General features: G+C 36.6%; 1 protein-coding gene across 4 annotated transcripts; it reads left to right on the forward strand.

The window, feature by feature from the left end:
* Positions 1–502: 502 nt before the first annotated feature.
* Positions 503–11154, forward strand: si:ch211-161h7.4 (cylicin-1). Of its 4 annotated transcripts, none has more exons than XM_067486627.1 (17): positions 503–1050; positions 1766–1809; positions 2368–2432; positions 2511–2650; positions 2928–2985; positions 3089–3293; positions 3466–3552; positions 3655–3732; positions 4379–4558; positions 4637–5337; positions 5916–6470; positions 6828–7374; positions 7457–7527; positions 7847–7987; positions 9103–9263; positions 9405–9495; positions 10888–11154. In XM_067486627.1, the coding sequence occupies exons 1-17, from the start codon at positions 1027–1029 to the stop codon at positions 10968–10970; spliced, it is 3231 nt and encodes a 1076-aa protein (XP_067342728.1). In that variant the 5' UTR covers positions 503–1026; the 3' UTR covers positions 10971–11154. The 4 variants fall into 4 exon arrangements, with proteins under 4 accessions (XP_067342728.1, XP_067342729.1, XP_067342731.1 ...); XM_067486628.1 differs by having other exon boundaries at positions 4382–4558; XM_067486630.1 differs by having other exon boundaries at positions 2368–2422; positions 2537–2650.
* Positions 11155–22615: the final 11461 nt, after the last annotated feature.

Raw genomic sequence — 22615 nt, forward strand, 5'->3', positions numbered from 1 at the left:
TTGTATTGCATGGTCGCTTTTTATCCAAAGTTGACTGTAGTCTTCTCGTTTGGCATATTTATTTTCAAACAAAGGTCTCAACATGCATGATAAAAGCATAAAAGCAGACTGAGCTTTAAATACAGCAGAAGAATGAAAAATACATTAGCATAGCTAGATTAACAGTATAGGTTTACAGTAAAAGGTATGTACAATGATTATAATTGAAATTTATTTTCAGCTGCCTTTTGTGTCTCCATAATCTAATTAGCCCACACCTTTAAGTGTTTCTTTAAACAAAATAAGAAAACTAACACAGCAAAAAATGGATGGAGGTTGGTGGAGTGCTTTAAGTTGAAAAACATGAAGAGAATGTGCTATTTTGATGCATAATAGTACATACATACTTTCCTAGACATTGCCATTGTAACCAACTGAATGTGTTCTGCCATGACTTGAATGTTAAAGGCCTCCTGAAGGGGGCAGCAGCGCACAGCACGTCTGTAGAAGAAAAAGAGCAACATCCTGTGACGTGTTAACGTGCTGCTCCGTTTGTTTTCTACAAATCATCATTTCAGGAAACCACAAACTTATGTTTATACTAAATTTTTCTGATATTTAAGTCTATGCCACTGTTTTAAGGCACCAACTGTGGGTTAGCACCTGCCAGATCTGGTATATTATCAACAATGCTGCTGGAAAGGCGTTGTCCAGGGCAGGAAGTTTTTAGCTCCTCCTAGTCTTCAACAAAATACGCGGGTTATTTGTTTATTGTAAACACTGTAATTGTTTTAGCAACGTTTACTGTGTTTATTTATTATTGGAGCGAAATGGCTGATTCACTAGAATTTATACGATTATAGTTGTATTCATAAGGCGATTTTCAGAGATCCGATTCAAATAAATGCTTTCACGACAGACGGAATAATAGCAGCTAGAGGACTGAGAACAAAATGTTAGCTTGCTAACTGTTAGCTTGGCTTTCGCTGTCGGAAACAGTCCAACGTTATCCTCCAAAGGCAAAGGTTACATTGCCAGCTAACATAAATGGAGACAAATTACAAAACCTTGGTAAGCAGAATTGTTTATTTCAATTTTCTATATCTGAGGAAATTAATTGTTAAACGTTAGCCACAACCGAGAAGGGCTAACCTAACGTTCTCATAACATAACCCTATTGGTAAACACGTTAACGTTAGCCTAACGTTACAGCTGCGTGTCATGGATGTTTAAGCAATTAAAACAAAAGCGATAGCAATCTAGTGCAGCACTCATCCAACGTTTTAGAATCTACAATTCAGTTTATTAAGGAAATAAAATGTAAAATTATATATATCGCGTAACACGGAGGGGTGTTTTCTCCTATTTGTGCCTAAAATAAATAAACGAGTGATGTTGCACGATTATGTTTTGATTCAGTGCTAGCTATATATATGCAGAGAGAATAGATGGCAACGTAAACGTTTACTGTGAATAAACTATGTAATCCATATTAGTAATGTTTTGGTTAATGAATGAATGAGATGTGACATGAACTGCAAATGCATTATTTCACTTTATTTCCTGTTTGGTCTGTGATTATGCCTCTTATGTGTTAATAAAACTGACTTAAAGAATTTTATTCTATGAAAGTTAATTAAATGAGGTATAAACACATATTGTTGTTGAAAACACTGACAATTCCGCGTAAATCTACATATTCCTTATAGATAGTAATCAGCTGAAAAATGTCCCAAATTAACATTCAGAGACATTATGGTTACCTCTGTGTACTTTCTGTTCACAGAGAAGACCAAAGCGGAAGCTTTGTTACCTTACAAACAAGGAAAGGTAAGTTTGCACATGTTTTTGAAATGTTTATTGGTGAGAAGCTTGCAATGATAGAATTTATGATTGTTGCAGTATGTAGATGTACTTGGTTGTTAACATATACTAATGATGAGCAGAAATATGGCAATTGCATTTAATTCACATGAATCAAATAATTATTTTATATATTTTTAGTAACTCTGGAGATGGCTATCACTAATCTAAGACAAGATCTGTTATATGTATAATTTATATATTGTAGTCAGAAGTGCAGCAGGTTGTGGTTATTTTTTTTTTTTACTTTTGTTTAAGCTGGAAGAATGCAATAGAAATAAGCTGTAAGAGGAAAAATCTTAGATACACAGAGCTGTGATATGGAGGGTTGGATTGAGTGTGAAGGTGCTGGTAACAATGAGGTGTATCTAGGATCCTGGGACACACCGGGCCTTCTTGGTATTGTGGGTCTAACTCGAACTTACATGTGTTGTCACATTTGCACACAAAATAATTTTGACTACATGTTTTAGCTTATTTCAAAATGTTGGCTCTTTTTTTTTAACCTCAAAATTGTCTTTTCAGTCCATCTAAACAATGGACAGGAAAACTGACATTACAAGACATTGATGGGATGTTTGATGACTTGGGTGAGTTCAATATGACATTTTTATTGCTGGTGGTTTTGTATTTCCCTGTGTTAACCTGTACGTTGATTTTCTTTTTAGAATCATCCTCACATGACTCACGTGAGGATGACATTATTCCCCCATCTCCCCTGCTCCAAACCTTCACTTCTGAGGCAAACCAGATTGAGAGGAATAGTTCAACAGTTCCACAGGAAGGACAATTAAGCATAAAACCTCCAGTTAGTAAATAATTCTTTTAATATTACAAATAGATACTGTTTCATTGAGACAAATGCGAAATGTTGGCTTCTGAATGTGGCAAAGAATTCTCTGAAGACTGATCTACCACACTGAGGTTCTTAGTTTTGATGATGTTCGCCACTTTCAGAATATCTAATATTTCCTTTTGCCTGTATGCTCCAGCTCCGTGATTGAAATGCTCTTCCAAGTTCTGATTAAGTGAGTTTTAACTTAAGGTGTGTCAAGCCAGACATTGTGTGTTTTGTAAATCTTTAGGGCTCTGGAGATGTCCTACATCCTGCAAGAAGGTCACTCAGTCCTGAAATAGACATTGGTAAGAAACTCTAACCTGTATTTCACAGAGAAAATATTTGCTGTAACTTTTATTTTTATTATATTTTTTTTAAATTACATGTTATTTCTTTTTCTTGTTTCAGTTTTGAAAAGCCCATTCGAAATGAATGGGCCAATAAGGACTTCCAGCCCTATTGAAAAGAATCTTGTTGTTGAAACTCTAGAGGAGGAGGACAATGAAAGAGCCCTGGTTGTGCCTCAGATTCTCGAATTTGAAGAGGCAAAGATAGATGCTGTAAACACCCAGGACCCTGAGTGCAATGGGTTTTTCACAGACACGTACAAAATGTATTCATTCCCTTACTGCCAGACATTGTTGTTTGCTGCATATAATGACTTTAGTCTGTCAGGAATTAGTTTGTATAAACTATAATATTCTAGTATTTACTCTGTTAGTCAACCCGAGCATTACAATACTTTTTTACTTCTCTCTCTTTTAACAATTTCTCTTTTCCTTTAGAAAAGATTCTGAGATGGAGACCCCAAACAAGATTACTTCGAGCAAAGCCACAATGTCCAATCACAAAAACCAGGTTGCAGAATCATGGTAAGGTATTTAATTAATTAATTTGACTTTGGATGGTTAGTTAGCTGTAAGCACCCAGTTACTTGACTAGTGGATAATTTAGCTATTTACCTCCCTCTGCAGCAAAGACAGTCAACCAGTTAAAGGCAAAACATGCAGGACACCACAAAAACTTGCTTTTGGGTTTGAAAGAAAAACAAGGTAAGAAGTGATAACTTGAAATGCTTATAAATAACCTCTATTTTGGATGTAATGATGCAATAATACAGGTCATAACCAATAACAAAATATTAGAGTATAATTTATTACCCTGGATTGCGAGTTCATATTTCTGTACTATGCACAGACAAATATTCTGTATAAGTGTGACATTCCTAAAATGTACAAATTGTTGCAGTGGTACAATCTTCTTTATTTTTTTATATATATATATATATATATATATATATATATATATATATATATATATATATATATATATATATATATATATATATATATATATATATATATATATATATATATATATATATATATATATATATATATATATAAAATATGACAGTGACTGAAAAATTAAGAACCATAATTTATGATCCTGGCAAAAATTAAAGAATTTTGTTAAAGAAATGTTTTCTTTCGCAGATCTGCAAGCATAAAGTGAAATTGAAATATTTCAGATACATTTCCCCAAGCAGTTTTGGACCCATATGGTCATCAAAAGAGCAATAATACAAATGTAACAGGACAAAACTCAGACCCTAATGCATTATTGCACTGATTTGTACTGTGCAATGTTTAATTTAACTTAATTCAGTTCTTTTTGTTTTAAATTTATGGTTTTTAGTAGACAGGAAAACACAGAGCCACCGGTTTCAGCCTTGAGTCAGGATCCTAAACTCCCAAGTCCTGAGAAAAACTCAAGTGATGAAAGACAGCCATCAACAGAAATTTCCACCTGTAGGGGAAGAGACATTAAAGCTTTTCTACAGAAGGCTAGAGAAGCTGAACAGTGTAAACTTTCATGGTAAGTTGTGAGAAGAACCCTCTTTAATAATTTTTTGCTATATTGCCATCAATCTAAAACTATAAATATTTGTTTTAGTTCCAGGGCATTGCAGGCACTAGTTAAAGTACCCACACCTCCCCCTGAGCGGGAGGATGAGTTCCTAATTCTGGAGGATGATGCCCCTTTTATTTATATCCCATGTAAAACTTCCATCAGAAAGAGACAGAGACAAAAAGAAACAAGAGAGGAAGAGAGCACCAATGACAAAGACAGCCTGACGGAAAAGAGCATGAAGGAGAGGCCCCTAGAGACTGCACAAAAAGCTGAGGAACCAGAAAAAGCAGACCCTAAATTGGGAAACCATGCCATTAATCAGAAAATGAAAAAGAACAAAGAGAAGAGTGAAGTGATTGGAAATAAAAATAAGGAGCTGTCCATTCCTCAAGATTTTCAAGCAGGGGATGTGGTTGCACAAAAGAAATGTAACAAAAAGAAACAGCGGCTCAAAAACATCCAATCTAAAGAGAACGAGAAGACAGAGGAAGAATATAAAGAGAGAGACAGCAAGGAAAGTGATGTAGAAACATGCTCTCAAAAAATGGGAAGGAGAACTCAGAAGTGCTCTGAGGTTAAGAGCTCTTCTAAGTCTTCAAAAGATGGGAAGCAAAATGCAAAGACAAACAGGACAAAGTCATTAAAGAAAGCCACAAATGGGATGCAGCAGGCACAGTGTTTTGAGAATATGAAGGAACCAATTGAGAATAATGCAGATGCTGAAGACCTGAGCTCCCTTTCAGGTAAGGTCTTCCTATGCCAAAATCTTACCCAGTGTGTTGGCAGTGTATTCTTTTGCTGCTAATTGTCATAAGGTAGTTAATGTAAATGTCTAATTGTATACGTTTGTAGTCTAAGATGTGTTTACAAGGATAAGGCTTTGTTAACAGAACATATTTTCAATGCAGGAAACAAAAATATGACCAATTTTGAGACTCACTTAAATGTACGTAGTGACAGAATTACTTTTCATATTGTGATATTTGTAACTCGTAACATTTGAAAAGCTTAACATTGTGTAACCCAAAGATTTCCACAAACAATGATCATTGGTAAAATATTACTTTTGCTTCCACAAATTTGCTGTCAAAATTGTGTCAAAATTGCATAGTATCAACCAAACAGAAAAGAACAAGCCAAACATAAAGGCACAAAATAAATGAGTAATTTTACACTTGAATAGGCAGAAATACACTTTGTAATCTATGAGAAAATGCATTGTCAGGTTTTTCTGACTTATACTTTTGTTGATTGTTCTTGTCATCAGTTAAATCTCTTTAAAGCATGTCATTAAACACATTTTATTTTTGCTCTCTATCAGAGAAAGATATTGTGAGTTCTGAAGCTCACAAAGAAAAGGCCTCAGCACGTGGAAAGGCTAACCAGAACAAACTACCTGTTGTAACAGAGGAGAGTTCGTCTGAAGACAGTCAAGTTCTTGGGAAAAGGAAAAGAAAACAGCCTGGACAGTGGTGGCTGAGCCACCCTGAGACCACAGAGCAAACAGAGGGTACAAACAATCAGCTCACACTCAAGAAGTCAAAACAGAACAACAAAAAGCCCAGTGCTGCAGTACCTTCATCTATACAGGTTAAAAAGGCCAACATTTCAAAGAGAAGAAATCCGAAGCAGCCTGTCCCATCATCCAGTCAAAACACAAATACAACTGAACGAAAGAACACAAAAATGACCAAAACTACAATTATAAAAGGAGAGACACTAGACAAGAAAAAAACAACAGATGAAGTATTTAAAGAGACTAGGGTAAAGAAGATTGAATATCAGGATCAGCAGCAGGATGTCACAGATTATGATCTGGATCTTGTGCACTCGAGCCCTTTGGACTTAACACAGAGAGGACTCAGCCTCAGCTCAGGTAAGTTCAGAGTGGAGGAAATGCTCCTATTCTTATCTAAAAAAAAGTAGCTGATCATAAAGATATGAGTAATCTAAGAGAAACAAAATGTATACAATATATTTTTATGTTTGATTTTAGATAATCTAACAGCTTTGTGAGTCAACCCATTGATTAAAAAAAAACCCAGGTGTTTAGAGGGGAAATCTGTCCTTAGAAAAGACTAATAACTGTGTAAAATTTTATACGGCATCTAGTAACTGTAGTAGTGTGAAGCACTGGACTCTTAATTATAAGTACTTAAAAGCTTGTAAAAATGGTGAGTTGTTTGTAATTGTTTATAATTTAGTATCATTTTCCATGTGTGATATTTTACAGGAAATCAAGTATTTCAAAGAGTGTACCAACATGTTCCTACTGAAAAAAGGCCCAGAACCCCCAGAAGAACCTGGCAGCAGCTTGGAGGCGAAACAACAGATAGAAGGAGGAGAAAACCACCCGGTAGCTGGTGGTTAGTTAACGACATTTCTGAGGACGGAGAGCAAAGCCACTTTCGATCACAGCATCTTTATCGTAAGGAGCCCAAACTTTGTAAGCAACAAAAAAATCAGCCCGAACAGAGCAGATCTTCCGGACTTGGATCTCCCAAAGACGGAAACATGGCAGTTTCACCAAAACCACTGGGGGGAGCCACTTTACCCCGTCTCAAACCTAAACCCCTGTCAGCTCCAAAGGCTGTAAAACACTCTCTGGCCGTCTTTAATGACATTTTCACCTCACCCACAGAGACAGAGCCTGCTGTGAGCAGTGGGGACACATGTCAGAATGAGAGACATATGGGTACGGCACATCCTACTGAGGAAGTCAGTGTTTTCCTTCAAAATTTTGAGACCCCACCGGACAGCAAGTGTCAGTCAGGGAACCCGTAAGGAAAAGTCTTAAATGCTGTTCATTTAAACCTTTCATTTTATTGTCTGTGTTTGTTATGATTTGACGTTTTTTGACAGGCATAAAGAACTCCAAAGTGGACCGTCATCTATGATCCAGCTGGAACAGTACGAGGAGAATGAAGACTTAAGTAGGTTTTATAAAACATACTAATAATACATTTTACGTTTTTTTGGTGCCTATCTTTCTGTCAATTTCTTTTTTTTTAGTCTGTGTTGCTTCAATTGAAAGACATTTTATTTCAGTAAGGAAAGGAAAAATAACTTGTGACAGTCATTCTGTTTCTAGAATTGTGAGCCACTACACATTCATATTTTCACCTTCTGTGGTGAGTTAACATTGGAGTAGCTTAGCCTTTTGGCCTGATGTAGCTCACATCACTGGGTTTAACAGGCCATTTAGCTTCCATTTTAAACGATGATTTTTAATTTTTTATTATTTTATTCCAGGTCTGCCATCATCCAGAGTCCACACTGTGCTCCATATATCAGATATGTGTGGTCCTCCACTCAAACCACTGATTTTGCAGCCAAAGGATGAGGCCAACTTGAGAGAGTGGTTCAAGTCTCTCTGGCCTACTGTTGCCCCCAGTAAGAAACCTTTACTGTTAGATTTCAGTTCTGTAAGTTCACAGAGATAAGTTCAGTTTGTAGATACTATATGCAAAGAAGTACAAAACTGCCAGAGACAGGTTTTCATAGGAAAACTTCAGTCATCTGGTATTGGAATAATCAAGTTCCGCTATTATTTAGATATTGTCCTCTTAAAGAAAGAACACATCTGTCACATTACAGAAACTGACCTTCTTGAGCAAAATAACCATTTAGCTTATACAGCTGCAAGAAGAAGTATTTTAATTCTTTAAATGTATAATCTGATCTAGTATAGATGTAAAATAATTGTACTTATAGCCAATAACACAATTTTAATCTTTTATGTCTTTTGAACATAACCATTGAATTTTCACAGTGCTGGTTAAAAAAACAAAGGCAGGTTAGACCTGCACAGCATTTAGGCAGAGTTAGAGTTGCTTCAACTCCGTTATAAGAATGTCTGATGTGACCAGCTCTAGTATCTCTTGCACCTAGTATCACTCTCTTACCTGCTACACCAGACGACTTCTACTCTTTAACTGGATGACATCTTGTAAGATACCCTGATACACTTACAATTATATTTTTCCTGAAACCACTGAGGGATTTAGTTTGGAATCATATTTGTATACGTTTATAATTGTGACATACCTGAAGATAACCATATTTTGTGACAGCTTCTTATGTAAATGGAGATAAAGAGTTCGCAAACATTTTGTTTGCAATACTTTATTTACATGTTAAACTTTACAGTCTGTATGAGAAGACATTTTTAAAAATGTTCTATAAGCTTGTTCATAACTACATTTAGTTACATAGTTTTGTTATTTTAAAAAATTCAACTAAATGCGCAAGTGAAATCTAACAAGGAAGTATGGAAAGGGCAGTGTAAATAAATGTATATTCTTGGCATCACACTGAGGAGGCCAGTGAATCCAAATATTTAATAATGCAGCAAATTCCAAACAAACAATAAATGTATTGTTGCTATCTAGGTTTGTTTTTAAAGCAAAATTCAAATGATCCTCATGAAAGAATATAAAAAAAGAAATAATTTCTGCACAGACCTGTTACTGAGCAATTTTTCCTGTTTCCCTCTACTATTGCAATAGATGTTGTTGAGGTCACTCCAAACCAGTTTGACTGGTATTTCTATCAAGACAGAGCCATTGGCTTTCTTTTGGATATGGACTGTGGTTCTGCTTGTATTGGGCGGATCCTCCTGGGCTCCCACATGAAGAAGCCTCTGTGGGTGGATCACAGCGCCACAACAGTCAGTCAACCTCTTACTATTCATCATTTTCTCACCTTTGATCATTTCCTGCATGTCTTCACCTCTGTCTTGTTATACACCAGAAATGTTAAAATATTTTTCAAATATTCCTAATTTAATCTCGTTTGTTGTATTTTGAAGGTTTTTAACTTATTGACAAGCTCTGTGAACGTGGTTATCAACGGCAAAGAGTCCTGCATCGGCGCAGGACAGTGCTTTACAGTACAGTGCGGTAAGAACATAATGTCTTATAACATTAGTGCAGCGTAAAAACTATAAATAACTTTATCAGTTACTGGAGGATTTAATGAGTCACTAAACAAATTCATACCATTAAACCTTTACTGAGGGCATTGTTCTCTGTCCTGTTAATGTTAGCTACAGTGAATCCAGAAAGTATGAACTTTTTCCACATTTTGTTATGTCACAGCCTTATTCCAAAATGTATTAAATTCATTATATTTCTCGAAATTCTACAAACAATACACTATAATGACAAAGGATTGTTTGAAATCTTTGCAAATTTATTAAATATGAAAAAAATCACATGTGCATAAGCATTCACAACCTTTGCCATGAAACTCAAAATTGAGCTCTGGTGGATCCTGTTTCCACTGATCATGCTTGAGACGTTTCTACAACTTGATTGGAGTCCACCTGTGGAAAATTCAGTGTATTGGACATGATTTGGAAAGCCACACACCTGTCTAAACCAAGCCATGAAGTCCAGGGGATTGCCTGTAGACTTCTGAGACAAGAACATATGGAGGTACAGATGGGAAAGGGTTTCTGCAGCATTGAAGGTCCCAATGAGCATAGCAAAGCTGTTGAATACTGTGATTTCCTTTAATTTTTAATAAATTCAAACAAACTTTGTTCAATTTTCCAATATGGGGTATTGTTTGTAGAATTTTGAGGAAAATATAAATTTTGGTATAAGCCTATAACATAACAAAATACGGAGAAGGATAATCAGTGCGAATAGTTTCTGGATGCACTGTAAATAAGAGTCTTCCTGCTGTGTGACAACATTTCAACACAAGGTTTACAATTCATCTCATTAGGCAGTTTAGACATTGTTGCAGAAGATATTATTGCATAGACCTTGCAACTTTTAAGGTAGCGTGTTTTCCTAACTGTTACCTGACCTTATGTTTTAGTATAACAACTTTGACAATTCCACGTGTTTTTACTGCTTTTGTTGAATGGCATATGCTTTACTGATGATAGGATTTTCAAGCACTTTGATAAATCGAAATGAATTTCAATAAATGCTGAAAGTCTTTTACATATAGAGAAAAGTGTGGAATAGCATGCAGCCTGTGTCCCTACTGTCCCTGGAACAGGCTAACTCAACTCTCAATTCATTAAACATTCTAAGCCACAGAAGTAGGCTGTACATTTTCTAACTTGGTCAACTGAAAGTTTGCACAAAGGTTCTTAAGAGAAAAATGATTAACAGAAAGATACTTGTAACAAAAAAAAATCACGAGATTCAGGGATAATAAAAATACCTATTTACGGCTGCAGGCTTATTAAAGACGTTATAGAAAATTACACGTATACCTATGAAAAGTAATGCTCGTGTTGTGTATTTTTAATTGTTTCTGATTTATTCATACAGGACATGCCTACAGCATTCAAAACATGTATGCTCAGCCAGCGGTTCTGTACTTCACCAGGATATTGGCAGAAAGTTCAAACTGAAGCTGTCAGTTGTTTTAAATTAGACTGGACTTATTTTACATTTTTCTGTGTTTACAATGGCATACTTTGTATTGAAATGTAAAGTGTAAACTGAAAAAATGTGGCTGTATTTGATCCCTTGTTATGATTAGACGTACAGAAGTAAGAAGAACATGTAAATAAAGCTTTTTTGTTGTTTGACTTTTATCTTCGTAAGATTGTAAATAGTGTTTCCAGCCTCTAAGGGGCAGAGTGCAGCTGTAGTCTAATTGTATTAAACAAATTTTGTTTGAAATGTTTTTATTTTTGTTTGAGACAAAAATGTCTTGTACATAAATAAGGAGCAGCAAGATGCAAGGATCCACTGTCAAATTTTATTTTTATTTTTTGAACTAGTCATAAAGGGGGGGGATGTGTTGCAGGAGGTAGACAAGTCATCCACCAACCCCAGGGTTGTTGGATTGATCCCTGCCTCCTCTGGTCTCATGATGTGTCCTTGAGTAAAACACTGAACCCCAACTTAGTTTCTTGTGTGTGATTGTGATTGTGAGAGCGAATGGTGATTGAGAAGCAGTGTAATGTCCTTCGAGTGCCAATAGGTAGAAAATCGCTCTACAAGTGCAGACCTTTTACTATTTAGAAAATGAAAAGTTTATCCAAAAAAAAACAAACAATGAATGGATTAACAAATGAATTATGTGCTTCCTGAAAGTTATAATCTTTGATGGGTCACCGCAAACTTTTGCGTGGAGTCTGAAACAGTATCACCAACTAATTATTGCTGCTTGTGTAGCAAAGACCATTGGCATTCAATTGAATTTAATGTTATAAATTTTATTCTTTTTAGGAGTTTGAATAAGTTTTATATGCACCGTATGTTTCTATCCTGTGAGTGAGTTACCAAGATGTACTAGAACTGAATATGGTGAAGTCCCTCTTACTTGCTGGACTCACATAATTGGAACAAAAAAGTCCTGTGGCTCATAAAGCATTTTCCCCTTTGACTACAATCACAACAAACATCTGTAAAACTGATATCAGCACACTGACATCAGCCTTATTTATCACACTTTACATTTTTTAAAACAATGTAGTTTTTTTGTCTGTAAAGTGTGAGCTGAAGGGAAGCATTAGTGCAAATCTGCATTACATGTTGGCAAACTGGAAACCTTAGTGTGAAGGTGGTTCGTGTTCTATGTAGAGCAATAATATTTTCCTATCTAGTTGCCACAGAGGTCAACACAGAAACAAATGTAGGTAGCCGATCATTGGGTAACGCACAGCATGATGCAGGGTGGTTTCATTCAGCCTGCAGAAAATTGATTAGAAGAAATCAGAATTTAATGTATAGTGTCAGGTATATTTTAAGACAAAGGCCAAACTCACAAACCAGAAATTCTAGAGTTTCCACACGGACACAACAAACATCTTCTGGTGGGCACAAAGTCATACTTGCTGCTCTGTCATGAAACATTTACTGACCTACTTCATGATGGCTGAACAATGTTTCCATGCAAATCTGTGATATTTTCTCCCCCGGTAAACTATTGAATAGTTCATGATACATGGATACCAGCATGTTTCGTTAACAGGAGCCTTGGGATTGCTATTTGATCGGTAAATCCCTTTACACCAGGATTCGACATTTTGTTGATAATGTAATAAATGGACAACATGATATTTACAAATTAAAGCCCCTTTTCTCTTGCTGGAGGCTATAAAATGTCCATCACTGAACCTTCTCTGCAGTAGAGCCCCCCCCTCTGTTTATTAATGTCACATATTGCTTTTAAATGTCTGGTTTTAGCTGTGTGTGGTGCTTCAGCAGTCCAACTTGCCTCAGGGTGTGATCTGCTTCCGCGAATAAATGCTGCTTCAACCACAAGAGTATACTAGTCTTTAATTTAAATTATGTGCATGACCAAATGTACTGTCTGTAAAACACCATCTGTGCAATGAAATGGTTAGTAAGTAAATGATTAGTAAGATCAGCTACAAAGTGTTGTCATGAGAGATAAACTTATTGTTGGTAAAGATGTTGGATTTTCACTTCTTTAAAGTGTTTAAGTTACAAGTTGTGCTAATTTTTGACTGAATAGCCTTTGTCCTTTTGCTGGCGTAGGATTGGTAAAGGTTACACATAGTATAATGAGAAGAGCCTTCAGTTTGCTGGATGGCACTGGAGGGTCATCCGTCGTGATGTCTGGGGTTTGCTAAACCTCTGGATTCATTGTTTTTGGACTGTGCATTTGTGCAAGAAAGTATTAAAATGCCTTTTTGTTTTGGTTCATTGTGGAATTGGATTAACATAGATAAACATATTTGTAATTTAGTTGGTTGACAAAAAGATAATTGGCATTAATTCTTTCAGTTATGATGAAGGTGAGTTTGGGATAAAGACTTGACAACAGGGAGTTGGAGGAACAGTTCTGTGAGATTATAAGCACAGTTGTGTTATTGAGCTAAATGCTAAGATTCCCAATGATGGCAGAATGCAACATGTAGCCACTGAATTGAATTAGACCACAAGGGGCCCAGATATGAACAAATCTGTTGGCTGTGCCCTGCTAGCCTCAGTATGCTAAAAAGAAAACTTCTCAATAGTGTTTGTATGCTGACTTTTAGCAATATACACTAAAGGTACTGATCCAGAATGAGAGAGTCTGTTTTTCTAGGCATTTAGTCATAAATAGCTAAATAAACATTTAATCTCATGACGGCGGTTAATTTTTCTCAACTGGGATCCACTTGATCCTTATCAGCTTAGCACAGAAGTCTTTTCTTGGAAATGTGTTGACACTTTTGTCACACACAGCTTTGACACATCCTTTGTCAAAACAGTTAACCCACATCTGACCTAATATACAGGAGCACATGGACTAAATGTATTTCATGTTTCGTTGTTTTTTTTTTGTTTTTTTTTTGCATTTTCACCAATATGTTTCATTTGGTTTTACTTTTCTGTATCTTCACTTCATTATTCACAGTGTTTAGCTTTAAGGTGCAGGAACAGACAGAGACAGGGTCAGTAACCAAAGAACAAAACAGACTAGGCAAACATTGAATTGAGACAATTAAAACAAAGAGTAATAGGATAACTAAGAAAACTAGTAAGAACTGCCAAAAATCTGAAAACTACCAAACAGGGACAGACAAATGACCAAACCCAAATATGAAAATAGAAACAAACTAACAGGGTCAAAAAAAGAACCGAAAGGCAAACAAGATTAAACTGAGTCTAACCCAAAAAAACCTGATAAAACATAGATAAACACTAAACAGGAAATCCATACCAAAAGGCAAAAACATCTAAACCTCACTACTGACCCAGAACCTAACAGGTGGGAATTAACAAAAGGCTAACAAGGTAATAAAATGGGGAAAAAAATGAAAACCAAATCAAACCTCAGACCAAAGGGAAATCAGATTCCAAAAACAGACAAGAGGGGTGTGTGGAATGAGGTGAGGGAACAGATGGACAAACCGGCATCCTAGTATGGGGAGAACTAGGTTTAAATAAACAGGAGAACAGGTGAAAACTTAAGAATAACAAAGTTGGTATGTGGTTGGGAGAAACGAGAACAGGAAGTGGAGAAATTAAAACAAACAAAAGTCCAGGATGATGACAATCTGATGCAGTACAGTTAAAAAAACATCTGATTTCCAGAGTTAAATGTTTTTTTTTTTACTGGAGAAAGAAGACAGTACAAATGCTGTGCCATATTGAGTCTTAACGGGTCTAGTCTAGATGCTCACTGTAGGTCTTGCATGTCAAAGATATTTGGGTGCAGACAGACCTGTACACACCAATGAATCAATGGACCATCCCAAAAGGTGCAGTTGCTGAGTGCAGCAGGGTTTGTTACCTCTAGTATAATCACCACAGGATATTAGGAAATTGATAGAGTTAATTGGTATTTGGTTGACCACTGTGCAATGACTGATTAAAAGAATATTCAAGTTTGACCACAGTTGTTTTGTTTTAGGGGATAACGTGCACGATTTGTTACTGTAAATGCAATTCACACACAAAATGTGTCTTTAAGTTAAGTTAAGAGATCACATAAACAGTTGCTGGTTACCCTAAGAGTTTAAATGTGTCAGTCTCATGGTGGTGAAGTCAGATGGTCACCAAAGCCATTAGAATCCATCAACTACCATGAATGTTTCATGATATCTGAGCTAAACTGTGCAAGCTGAGATTTTTTTTCCTTACTGTGTGAACATTTTCATCTGCTGGTGATGCTAGGAGATAAGTCAAAGAATTACTGAAGTCATAATTTATCTTCTAGGAAACTTCACAGAATTTCATGGCAGTTCATAAAATACATTTTAAGATATTGCTCACTGGCTCAGCTGCTGGCAAAAATGGGCTGTGTATTCATCTTGGCTGCCTTAACTTGAGGTAAAGTGCAACTGCAGTATCCCAGGATAGGTTGGTATAATTAGTGAGACAGAAACTGAATAATGTAATCCTGAAAGGCTTCACATAAGCCCTCACCAACAAAATGCACTTCCTTACTCGCTGTACCTTAATGCAACTGACGTATGTCTATCGGAAACATGAGTCATTTAGCCAAGAAAGATAACGACATTCACTTGCTCTTGAAATAGGAATGATACTACTTGACGTGCTGTCGTCAGAACAAACTGAACATATTAACAATTCAGCTGAGCAAAGCAGAAGTGGACTAATTCAAACCTGCTCATGAGATGTGAATGACTTTTAAACATTTTTCTTTCCAGTAAATGTTCTGAAACAGGCAATTGTAAGGCTGATGTCTAGTTTAATTTAGCTGCCTTTGCAAAGTGCTGCAATTTGAGTGACATTGAATTGTGAGGAAATTAGACATCAAACACTTCCTTTTGCTCCGTTGGGAAATAGTGTGCATGTTTCTGATATTTGATAAGAGCTTCTTCAAATTGACAAAACCTAATAGCTCATAAACCACTTCAACTCAAATGTTTACATTTCTGAATGAGAAATTCAACCCACTAGAGCAGCAGGAAACTGAGAACAGTGGGATTGAACAAGGGGAGAATATTACAAAGAATATGCTTCAGCTGAGCTTTCCATGCATTTATTTGTCCACACAAAGGCTATACAAGTATTCTGTGATTAGTGTGAGTCCCAGTTATTGGAACTAACTTCATGCGTGCGATATAGTTTCCTTCCTTTGTTAAACTTGGCTTTGAATATCTGTTCAGATCTGCCTGACAAAGTCACTAAAATAAAGGTGCTGTGTATTGTGTTCTGTGTTGCTCCATGAATAATCCTCTAACAATCCAGGAATTCTTTCAGGTTTAGGCAAGAAATAGATTATTTTTTTTTATTTTACACAAAGAAGCGGTTTATTTATGATTTATAGGTGTTTAGTATTTCCTAGTATTTGTGCAGCTTTCACAATAAAATACACTGAATTAACGGAAAGAGCTGCATACAGACTAACCTCTACTGTCCCCCTACCCCTAATGTGTTGTTTTACATCCTGGTTACACCCTTGTTTACAACCAAAAGTAGGTGCTGATGTGATGTGGCTCAGTGACAACAGGACTTTAAATAGCTCACTTTCCTCCCTCAGATTACTCTAGAGGACTCGATTGATTAATTACCAACATGAGTTTTCCTAAAGAGTTTTTTTAAGCTCAGTCATTAGTCATTAATGCAAAAAATATTAAAGCTATCATGCAAATTTGAAACTCTGTTCATTACACTTGAAGTACTGTTTCCATGTCGTAAAGTTGTTTACTGTATTTGATTTATGACTTATACTATGTATGACTTTGTTTTCTATTAGACTGGGAGATATAAATGCATACAGGACGATGTTTTCACAGCTCTGAAGATGCTGTTCTCGATGTGATGTGGGCTTCATTCAAAGGGCTGCAATGATTCTTAAAAGTAAACTCACTGCAGCTTAGGAAAAGACATGCAAATAGATGAAACAAAATAAAAAATTAAAAAAACATTTCCACCCATTTTCACCCATCAGACAACACAGACAACACACTTTGAAAAAAAAGTTGAAAATTGAGAAAACAATTCAAGCTGAAACAACAGCTGTGATTAGACAACAACGGAAATCGCAAATGTTTCCAAGGTCCAGGGTTAGTCTGTAAATGAAAAGATCACAAACAACTTTTAATCTAAATCCATGTGGACATGTCCAAATGAACACATTCACACACGATCTCCCCTGGTAATTGAGTCCTGGTCCTGTGATCCTCTGTTGCACTCACAATCACACAGAGGAAGGACTCCATGAAGAAAATTACTCTGCAATCAAAGTTGGAAATGTTTTCTCCTGTGACACTCTCTCTCTGAATTTATAAGACAGCTCCCTGACAAGAATAGTTTTCTTCATGCCTTGGGTTTCCAATCTATCAGTCTTTCAGCTTTAAATTAATTGACCACTGTAGATTTTTAAAAACAGGCTCAAAACAGAAGAAACCTACACCACAAATTTGCTTGGTTAGGCTCTTGAAAGAGTGACATTTGATAGCACACAGCAGCTGAAGCTTGTAGTGGTGTAGCTGAGTTACATACACACAGCATAAGTACATAGTCATAGTAAATATTCGAGTCTCCATGCAGGTTGTGTGACCTTTTGATGTCTTCACTCTTGTCCTCAGTCTTTGTTGATAATCTGATAACTTGCTCAAATCAAGATCTGCTTTTTGCCAAAAACATTTGCGTTTTTTCACTGTCATGTTTTGCACATCCAACAAATGCTATTTCTCTGCATGTGTAAAGCACATTCTTTGCCAGGGTGCATCGGCATGTGGGGCAGGTTTTCCCGTTCTATTCTGGTTTTTGTTTAATCTGAGTTTTTGCTTCTTGAGGATAAACCAATAGGAATTAGAGTAATCACATGAAGTAAAGCCCATATTCAGGGTTATGGTCTTCATGAGGCTTCTGGGTGCAAAAACTGCTTCTGAATCTTATAGTTCAATTATCTCATGTCACCTGTTTGGTTGCTTCAGCCATGTTCCTTTAACAATAAAATAGGGTTTAAGAATTATGGTATAAAAAGAAATGAATTATTATTTTTATTTTCTAGGGTTGATTTTAGATTTGTTAGATTACAAGAAATGTTATTTCTCACAATATTAACTGCAAATTAGATTACAACAATGCATCCCATTTAATCATAATTCATTTTTGATTTTATTTTCCTACGTTATTCTTCATTTTGTTTAAAAACCTTCTCTTTACCTATATGAATACACTTCTGGTGGAGGAATACCATCACTTTATTTTTCAGTCTAAAAACACCATATGCTACCCATCATATTGTTACCCATATCACCACAACCACGAACAACACCACACACAAACACACACACAGACACACACACACCTAAAATAAGATTTTTTTTCCCCCAGTGCAACAGAACAGCTTTCTTCCTGTTTAATAATCGGATACAATCTGCATCAACAAAATGCTAGGCCTCATAAATCATTTGCTAACAGCCTATCAGACACAAGCATGAGAGCATTCGACTTCACTTGGGTCACCGCATCCTTTCACGTAAATATAAGATATGACAGACAGCTTGAACTTTCCCCTCGCTGCCTCACATCAATGATAATTGGTTGTTGATTTCCAATAGCTCAGCAGCAGCAATGGCTGCAATTTACATTTTCTAGTTTCCATATTGCCCTAATAGGCTTCAATCAGATTTGGCTGTCTTTATGGTGGTGTCATTGCATATGACCATATGATTTTTCTCTCTCTGTCTGCCCTTAGGATTTGAAAAGGAAAGAAACTTTGAAAACAGTTAGTTGAAAACTAGGATGAGAGAGTCAGATATATAGGATGAGAGAGAGAATGGAAATAAGGCAAAGGAACAGATTAACTGGTATTTTCTGCTCCAGCAGTTCTTAACCGTGTGCTACTGAGAAACATGGGATTTCAGTCCAACCCCCAAAAAAACAGCTGATTGGGTGTCTAATGGTTGAGAGGTGTATTGCTGTCTGGAATGTGGAGTGTCTATTTCATACAGTTAAACCAATTAAATGGAACAGCTCTGGTGGTAGCTAGCCATAACATCTGGGGTTCAACGAAGCCTCGGAGTGATGCTGCATGCCATCACCTATTCACATTTATCCGCCCTCTTTTTTACTGCGATCCAGTAAAGCACGAGTTCTCCTTTAAAACAGTTAAAGCTTTATCTGCACTCTTCTTTGTTTGTTTACCTTAGAAATAATATTGTAATTTATTACTTTTAATAAACTGTAAACCGTAAGTACTGTGTGTTAAATTACCTTTTGACAATCAACTATAACATTTTCATGTTGTGCAATTGGCAACAATCCTGCCTCTGCAGCAGACAGGGTTGTCTTTCTCATCAAAACAATAATATTATTCAGATCAATATGTCTCTTTTCAGACACAGATAAACAATGTTTAATCAATATCATCTCCAGACAGTGTGTGTTGTATAAAGTTAACCTAATGACATTAGGCATTTCAGTAAAAGGCCATTTAAATATCTTTTGCGCATAAACTTACACACAGTTTAGTTTTTCTGTGACATGAGCACATGATTGTTGCACATAACAAGTGGTTATGGTGTCAGTTGTTTTGATGGGACAGCAATTAATTTAACTGTCTCTTTGACAAGTGCAGGTTGTGTTCTCTAGGTATTATTACAAGTCTTACCAATGAAATCTTCTTTTCTTAGCAATTTCCACACATATACACTGATAGGCAGGTGGCAACAGTCTTTATGAGCTACTGTAGCACTTGAGCCAAGATCAATTTAAAAAAAGACTTATGTGTGTGTGTGTGTGTGTGAGAGAGAGAAGGAGATGAACTTGAAATAGACACACACACACACACACACACACACACATATATATATATATATATATATATATATATATATATATATATATATATATATATATATATATATATATATATATATTTTTTTTTTTTTTTTTCCCACTAACCTCAAATCAATGTTTAGACTGTGTGTGATGTCGTCTAGAGGAGTTGTCTTGTTCAGATGATTTAAGGTGTGGTAGTTGTGCAGATTCAGGTCAACCACAACTGCAGTCTGATAGGATGAGCAACCATAAGACAACTAATCCTCCAGATGACATCCACCAGAGGAATCAAATCTCTCTTTACAATAATATTAAGAACCTTTCATATAAAACTCCAAATTGTCTGGTCATTAACCAAACCAGGATCTCTCTGTAAACCTCCACATGGAGTAAATGGTGTATGATAGCCTCCTTGGAGTTTGCCAAACAGCATTTCAAAAACTTTGTCTTTAACCTTACTGTTTTGTCAAATATTCATGTGCGTTATAAAAGTTTTCCCAGTCCTTAACTGTACTTCTGGGCAATGTTTTCACAGTAGGAAACAGGAGGCAGAGTAGTCACGGTGAGGTTTATTTCTGGCTGCAATCAAAGTTGGGCAGGTGGTGTCCTGTGGAGGGATGTTGTGGCAGGAGGCTCGTCTGAGGCTTTTAAAGGAGGACTGCCCACTCTCTCTGTCATAAAGCTACCAATTAGTGTAAAAGCTCTGTGGATCTCCCCTCTTTCACCTTGTGAATGTGACATTTGGAGCCGGATATAATGGTGTTAAATAGCAGCCAGTAGCCTTTGAAATCCATCTGTAGCTTGGCAGACTAAATTAATCTACAGCAGATACTGACTCAGCCGTCTCATCTATTTGTGCCTTCCTGCATACTGATTCAAGAGCTCAAGATAACAACCAATACATTTGACGACATTTTGTTTTGTTGAAGAGGAAGAAAACACATCCTCCCCTGCTTCTAATGGTTGAAGGAGACACAAACTGTGACAAAAATATAAATCTAAATTTCTGAATCTAAAATGACTTCTGAATGTGGACCCAGTGTTCCCAGTGTTCATCACAAATCTTGGTTGACATTGTGCAGCAATTTTTTTCCTACTCATGCCTCATATGTTCAACCTCCACAAGCAACAATGTGGGTTTTCCAGTTTCCACTGCAACTCATACTCATAAATGCATCATGTCTTCTGGCTGTGTTGCATTATGATCTGTGGATGTAATTTTGATTCTGAGACTGACTTCAAACAAAGCACAGTGGTCAGTAGTTGCATCTTAAATCAGATGTAGATTTTAAATGTATGCATTTTACCTTACAATCGTTATGAATATAGCTTGTGTCTGGCTTCTTCCTAGCACTTGTGTCACTGGTTCTGCTGCCTATACAGATTTTCCTAAATTAAATGAAGAAACAGTTCCTTATAATTAGGCAGGACATTTTATTGTTTGGATAACACTTGCTACATGCTAAAACTAGACTTGACTGCTCCAAAGTAGCTTGGTTTATAATTTCCTTGTAAAGGCCATCAGCATTCCAGTCAAATTTCTATTGTGATGTGGCCAAAACACCCCCGAGACATGGTTTTTTTGGCTTTAAGTGGTTTTTCCATTTTCTTCAGTGTGTCAACCTTCAATTGTAATCTAAAGGTCTTTAACTGACCACTGTGTGTAATGTTTGGTCTAGGGCCAAATGGCCCTTATAGCAGTAATTGCATGGGAGGGTTCTCCCCTGAGTGCTCTAACAGGAGCGACAAAGGGATGAGCGTGTGGTCCTTACAGTGAGTGTGTGCTGTGAAGCGGAGCTCAAGGTGAATGCAGAAAAGAGTGTAGTTTGTTTTGTATTACAGGAAATCACTGCCATGGCTGAAGCTGCCAGCTGACTGCATCATAAGTCAGTTGTATATGCAATGACATGCTGTGGCGCTTCTGATCAGCCAGGGATCAACCAAAAGGTGACCTATTATTGCAAAGACAAAAGTTAAAGCTGAGAAACATATAAAAGGAGTGTAATCGGTTTAGGTAGGACCAGGAAGCACAGACACAAGGGAAAGGTTTAAGAAAGTTTATTGATAATAATAATGAAAACCGGGCAAAATGTTAGCCACCTCGAAAGCAGCTTTGCAAACCCCCCAGCACGTTGGCCATCCCAGGCAGATTTAACAACCAGGGTCTGGAGGAGATGACTCCTTCCATCTGGAGGGCCGTGGCTCAATGAGCACGAGGGTCCTCGGAGGTCTCCAAGGTGTTGAGGAGACTTAGCAGTAACTAAGTGATTACTAAGCATTGTTGTTGTTGTGTTTAATCCAAAGCAGATTCAGTTGGTGATGGTGAATAGAAATTAGTTCCTGCAGTGACACTGGGAAGGATGTTAGGATTCCTGCAGGATTGAGGTCCAGGGAAGCTAGTGGCATGCTGCTTTTAGTTGCCTGTTTCTTGGGTGTGCTATTTAATAAAAAAATATCCTACCTATTAAATATGTCCACAGAAAAAAGGATCAAGGTACTAAACCAGTTGTCCAAATACATCTAAAAAATATCATATTTAGATGTCTGTGTTTTGAACCTGTATCATGTCTCAAAAATCCAAAAATGGGGACCTGGACCGGCCAACATGACATAGACATTACATGCCCGTCTCTCTTATGTTGGTGGTCAGGTGGTCAGAGTAGATGAGTGAGTGACAAAAGCAAGGACTTTAAAATGAATGAGAAAAACCAGTTTGTGTGCCCAGCGTTAGTCAGTGCTGTTTCTCTGTTTTGACCCACCCCATGACAGTGCTAACTCCAATTTTCGTGTTTTTGTCCCTAACCATAACCAAAAACATGTTCTTTTTTGT

This window comes from Channa argus, chromosome 19, assembly GCF_033026475.1.
Source record: "Channa argus isolate prfri chromosome 19, Channa argus male v1.0, whole genome shotgun sequence".
Lineage (NCBI taxonomy): Eukaryota > Metazoa > Chordata > Actinopteri > Anabantiformes > Channidae > Channa > Channa argus.